A 6,605-nucleotide genomic window follows, 5' to 3' on the forward strand; every position below is an offset into this window, starting at 1 on the left:
GAAAGTGAACCATCAACCAAGTTTAATATCAATATTTTCAATCGGGTTGCATGGGCATTTGGGCCATGCATTGAGGCATGGCCTCATCTTCGACCCGTTATCAGTGTTGATGCCGGGTTCTTATCCGGAAGGTATAAGGGTAAACTTTTTATGGCTTGTGCTTACGATGCAGAGCAACAACTCTTGCCACTTGCATTTGCAATTTGTGAAAAAGAGTCTATAGAAAATTGGGGTTGGTTTATGAATTGGTTGCGTACCAATGTTGTCGGACCAGGAAAAATATGTGTCATCTCGGACCAGCATCTTGGTATACGAGGGGTGTTTGAGGCTCCTAATCTGGGATGGTGTGAGGAACAAGGTGAAGCTGTACACCGACTGTGTTCACAGCATATTTGTGAAAATATTTGGAAAAGATACCCTCAAAAGTGGATCAAAAAGGTATTCAAGAAATTTGTTGAGAAAAAAAAAATCTGGAGATTTGAAGAGGGGATGGATTTGATTAAGCAAAGAGATGCAGCTGTACATGATTACATTATGAAATTTGGTAAACGGCTCCGCAACTCTGATGCAGAGCCTTTGGCTCTGCATAAGTGGGCACAAGTGCACGATGGATTCCTCAATCGGTGGGGTATAATGACAAGTAATGGCTCTGAGGTACTAAACAGTGTATTTAGGATTGCCAGGCAACTACCTGTGTGTGCAATTGTTGATAAGACCTTTTATAAGTGCGTCGACTGGTTTGTAAAAAGGCGGGAGGCCGCAATTGGATGGGAGGCAACGGGATTGGATTTTTCAATGAACATTACACAAGTTTTACATCGTCGTAATGAGAAAGCAAGAAAACATGATGTAAGACCGATGTATTATGGCCATAACAACTATGAGGTTATTGATAAAGATGGACTTCTCGAGACAGTAAGTTATTTATATGAAAAATCTAATTATTTACTTTCACGTAATATATTTGATGTAAATAATTTTTTTTAATTGAAGGGTGTTCGGGGCGAAGTGAAGTACAATGTTACCTTCCCTCCGGAAGGAATGCCTATATGTTTGTGTCAGAGACCTCAATTAACAGGAATCCCATGTAACCATGTTCTTGCAGTTTGTTTCGTGAGGAGACTAAATCCTAACAACTATGTTAGCCCATATTACAGTTTACAAAATTATATAAACACTTGGTCTGGTCGTTTCAATGGATTTGGAAATAAACGGGATTGGCCATTGTATAATGGCCCCATTATAAGGCCAGATCCGGATAAAGTAAATAAGGGTAGGAGAAAACACAAGCGAATTAAAATGGCTATGGACAAGATGGAGGCCCCTGCGAAGAGGCGTAATGCTTGACAACATAATCAAGAGGCAACTTCAGCAAGATATTCGGGTATAACAATTTTAAAATTCAAAAGACAATTCGTTTGCATAATTACCATTTTATTTGAACTAAGTTGTACTCATCTGTAACAGGTGCATCGACTTGATAAACTCCTAGGAATTTCTAAGAATTGGTTGTGTTGACATCATTTGTAAAAGTTGTACTCATTAATGTTTCTTATTTAGACATTTTTATTGTATTCTAAGAATTGATTCCCTTCTATGGCAGCAGCAACAAACAAGCATAATTTGAGCAACATATTTAGTCATGCTACAAACATTCAAATAAGCATAATTTAAAGGATAATTAAAGTAAGTCTAATTAAAGTTACAATAGTCCATTAAACATAAATTTAAAGCCAATCTAACATTAACCTTACATTAATGGATCCAATCTAATTACTCTTCAGGTACCTCTGTAAAAAAAATTTAAAATGTATCATGCATTATGCAATAAATGATGGATCCAATCCAAAAAATAAAATGTATCATGTTTAATAGAGATACTTACTCAGTCAAAACATGTTAATTCCTTCGTCTGCGCACACGCGGTGGTCCAAGGGCACCAGTCCCGGGAGTGTACGGGTCAGTAGGCTGCCTTGTACGGTCTCCAACAGGTGGATCCCAGTAGGATGGAGCATAATCTGCTGTAAGATTTCCTGGATCTGCAGTGGAAGGAGCATAGTTTGAAGTGGATGGAGCATAACCTGAAGTGGATGGTCCCATCATACTAAAGCCTCCCGCTAGTTCATCAATCATGAACTGAGAAATCTGCCCATGCTGTGTGCCGCTCATGAAGTTGTCCCACGTCGGGGGAGGCTCTGTAGCTGAAGGGATATGGTAATACTGATCAGGGATATCATCATTCAAATTGATCATGTCCAGGTCCGTAGGGATCCCAGCACTTTCGAGTATGCCTCGGAATATGTGAATCTGATCAATGTCCTCCATAATGGCACGGGCATGCTCGAGCATCAGCTTGCCATATGCCATTTGTCCCGGGATCTTCACCATATCTATTGCCTGCATAGTGAATTGTATCTCTCGAGAAATCTGCATAACACATTTTGAACTGTGACATATTGCACATTATTATTGAAAAATCAAATTTGATTGAAAAAATAAATAATGTACGAACCACACGAGAATGCCTATGACCATGAGGAACGTACGCCATTGTTGCAACATCTTCTGTTCGCGGGGGAGGCTGACGTCGTAGAGCTTCCGGATTGTTATCTGATAGATACACCGATCTCATACCACGCGCGTTGAACCAATGCATGTACATATGATGCCTCCCCATGTCATATGGTCTCCGCTCTCTAATTATTATTGCAAGCTTCTCGATGAACTCACTATGAGTAATCTTCCAACAACCATCCCTTGTTGCGTTGCCATCGTGATGCCACGCCTCTCTTAAATAACTGATCCCATCAAATGGTAGAGGAGGAGGAGGCGGGATCTCTTGGTACCTACCAAACTGGCGCATGACCCTATCCGCATGCTGATACTCTACCATCCAGAAATGGATTACGTAACCGCAGCTCATCCAATACCTTTTTTGTCCTCGAACATGTCTAGGTAACTGATCATAGTAATCAACGTATGGTTGCCAGTTAACTGTCTCATCAGCTAGTCTGTCGAAGCTATCTCTATATGTGGCTGTACCACCTGTCAAAAAAATATAAATTTTAAAAAACAATTATAAATCTATCGAATTCATCTCGAATTATAAATCTTTATACCTAAGTGAGGGTTGTGTTTCCACAAATGTCGAGTGGTCCACTTCACACCGAAAGCATTTCTCGTATCCTTATCTGCACCACCGAAGGGAGGTGGCTCTTCCCGGGGATTAGGCCGACCAATAGTAAATCGAGTCCATGACCAAATCTGTAACAACAACATCGGACCCGCTATCGTGTCTACTCCTGCAAGGCAAGCACGTGACAACTCTCGATAGAGATGTGCGAGTACGGCACCTCCCCAATTGTATTCTTGTGGAGTCTCTAGATCATTAATGAATTGCAAGTACATCGCAGGGACTCCATCTGTACTAGAATCCGGAAACATCACTGACCCGAATAAATCCATACAAAAACCTCGAGTGTACTGTGCAAGTCTCTCATTACTGTCCCACTCTTGTAAGGGTTCACTAAATTTGGCCCGCACCCATTTCAGTCTAATCGAATAAGCAGAGACGGACAATCGTTCTTTCGATGTGTTAGGATTATAAATCCTATATTTATATGGCATTGTCTCAATGAGGTTATCGTAAAAAAGAGCCGGATCAACCCCTAGATCATACTCTAAGTATGGGTTCCAATCAGTATCGCTGGTGCCAGTAATCGGGTCACCTGCAAATTAAAAGAATTATACAATCAACAATTCACCTTAAAAAATTAGTTATTTAAATTAACCGATAAACAACTTTAATTATTTAATTACCCTTAATCGGTAAGCCCCACAGACATGCAACATCTTCCAACGTCACTGTCATCTCACCGACAGGTAGATGAAATGTATTGGTCTCCGGCTTCCACCTCTCAACCAGAGCACTAATCAAATGCGGATCAATCTTGCAATCATTAAGGCGAGCAATTTGATACAACCCTAATCTCTTCAGAGCATCTTCCATCCGACTGTTGTAAGTAATACGAGTCTTATGTGAATTTATCTGGTTCAATGAAGAGGAAGGCTGCCAAAAAGAAATAAAACATTATAAACCCTTCAAATACTTCATATAATATTTATTTGCAACAAATAATTAATAGCTATAATCAAAATTACCATATCACGAACTTTCCATGCTCTGTGGTTCTGTGGTGCTAATTTCAACAGCTCCGGATAATTCACATTATCCATTGACTCTGTTAGAAAATTTGATAAACAATATTTTTGCAACTAATGAGAGTCATCACACATAATTATATAAACAAACATTTTTTTCAAGCATATGGCTACAATAATCAAAAATTATGTAAACAACATATCATCTAATTTTGATTTTAATAATAAACTTCATGAATATTACTAATTTTATACATTACAATTTTATCTAATTTTAAACTTCATGAATATTACTAATTTTACACATTTATAAATTTATACAAATTATAATACATATTACTAAAAAGTTACATTATACTACATGAATACTTTATTACACAAATTTATTCTACATAAATACTAAATTACACTAAATTAACATCAAATGAACTATAAATTAACACTATATTAGCACTACATTACACTAAATTAAAATCAAATAAATGCTAAATTAATACTACATTAGCTTAAATTACACTAAATTAAAATTAACACTAAATATACTCCAAATTAACACTAAATTACACCAAATACTAATTTCACACTACATTTCACAAAAACAATCTAAAAATACTAAACAAACTAAATTAAATTAGTTATTTATTTTAATTCGGCTAAAATAAAAAAAATAAAAAACAGAAACTTTTATCTTATCAAAATCGTAGATCTGAAGAGTTTCTAATTCTCTTCGACGATCTGAACATTTTGAAACAATTGGATGGAGAAATGGTTGAGTATATTGAAAGAATAAAAAAAAAAAATTTAGAAAAACTTACCGTTGGAGAAGAAGCCTCGGACGGGGGAGAAGAAGGAGAAATGGGTGAGCTGCGGGGCTGATTTTGAGAACAAAGCTCCACCGATCCCTAGGATCGGTGTAGAGCTTGCTGGGATCTTCTGTGGCCGAGTAACTGCGCTGAGGAAAAATGGCCTCCACCGGTCCTAGGGACCGGTGTAGTATTGATTTTGTTTGCTCCACCGATCCTAGGGATCGGTGGAGGCTAGTTACAGAAAATCCATCCTTACAAGGCTTGTTTGAATGAATTAAATAAACGTAATTCTAAATAAAAAAAAAATCGATATTTTGAGTCGCAATTTAGATTTTGTATTGGTTCAATATGAATATTATAATTTTTTAATCAATTCGATGTTATTTATTGTTCTATAAGACTTAGATAATGTTGATATTTAGTACAAATATATAATATAATTTTTATAAAAATAAAAAACGTTATGTGACATAACTTTCGCTATAGCTTTTTTTATAGACTTCCCGCTATGACGTGATAAACGCTATTTAGAAACTTGGAAAAAAAAACGAATATGGCAAGATGAGTAATGAGCGAGGGATTTATGAACAAAAACTGAGAAACTTCATCAGCGTTTTAGTGCAGAAGAAACGCAAACAATGGAACATAATTTATAGCAACCAAAGGATAAACGATGCATTTATTATTTTCATCAGCGTTTTAGTGCAGAAGAAACGCAAACAATGGAACATAATTTATAGCAACCAAAGGATAAACGATGCATTTATTATTTTCATCAGCGTTTTAGTGCAGAAGAAACGCAAACAATGGAACATAATTTATAGCAACCAAAGGATAAACGATGCATTTATTATTTATGGTTGGATGTTGTTTGATTTTGTTGGAACTCACAAATTATAATTTATTTTAATAAGAGGTCAAATCTCCAGGCCATAGTACATTTTGTGGAAATTTTTTATCTCTAGAAATTAATAAAAAGAAAGAGAGAAAAACATAAAGAGTACATTATATTTTAATAGATAGAAAGATTGGTAGGCTTTCTACTGATTTTAGAAATAAAAAAGTTTAGATCGGTATTAATAATACCGATATAGATCAGCTTGTATTTTTTTCCTTAAAATTTTTTCTAGTAAATTATAAAAAGTTTTAAAAAAATAGATAGAGTATCTTAAAATCTATATATAATGGAAATATTTCATCTATTTTTTGAAAAACTGTTTACATTTTATCATAAATCTAATATAATAATTATCTCCGTCTATGTATCAGATTAATAAAAAACTAAATTTAGATCATCTTTCTACCAATCTAAAATACAATGTACTCTTTTTGTTTCTCTCTCTTTCTTTATCTTAATTTCTACCAATAAAGACAATTGAACATAATACGTTTAATTACACAAAAATAATGAAATTAAACTATAAATTTTTATTTATCAACCATTTTAACGCCTGCACCGTGCAAAAAGAGTGTACTTGATTAAATATGCACACAATGATTTTTTTTTTTTTTTTTGACAAAATTCGAAATTGAGAGAGTATGAATGCTGGTTTTCTCATAAAGATAGCGCTAAAAGTTATATTTTTTATAATGTGAAAACTTTTACAATTGTTCCTCTAATGGATATGTAATTGATTA

The 6,605-nt window shown here is 35.2% G+C and overlaps 1 protein-coding gene across 1 annotated transcript; it reads right to left on the minus strand.

The window, feature by feature from the left end:
• Positions 1–2,790: 2,790 nt before the first annotated feature.
• Positions 2,791–4,236, minus strand: LOC144567376 (serine/threonine-protein phosphatase 7 long form homolog). Its single transcript, XM_078317504.1, has 5 exons — positions 4,162–4,236; positions 3,820–4,069; positions 3,120–3,728; positions 2,948–3,045; positions 2,791–2,886 (listed from the first exon to the last, which is right to left on the minus strand). The coding sequence occupies exons 1-5, from the start codon at positions 4,234–4,236 to the stop codon at positions 2,791–2,793; spliced, it is 1,128 nt and encodes a 375-aa protein (XP_078173630.1).
• Between the last annotated feature and the right edge of the window lie 2,369 nt (positions 4,237–6,605).

The sequence above is a fragment of the Carex rostrata genome, chromosome 2 (assembly GCF_964058835.1).
Source record: "Carex rostrata chromosome 2, lpCarRost1.2, whole genome shotgun sequence".
Taxonomy (NCBI): domain Eukaryota; kingdom Viridiplantae; phylum Streptophyta; class Magnoliopsida; order Poales; family Cyperaceae; genus Carex; species Carex rostrata.

Excerpts from the sequence above, each read along its gene's own strand:
- LOC144567376 (XM_078317504.1), bottom strand. The coding sequence starts at position 4,236 with ATGGATAATGTGAATTATCCGGAGCTGTTGAAATTAGCACCACAGAAC. Across the intron at positions 3,729-3,819 it reads GTGGGGCTTACCGATTAAGG|GTGACCCGATTACTGGCACC; the intron begins GTAATTAAATAA and ends TTTAATTTGCAG. Across the intron at positions 3,046-3,119 it reads GAAACACAACCCTCACTTAG|GTGGTACAGCCACATATAGA; the intron begins GTATAAAGATTT and ends TTTTTTTGACAG.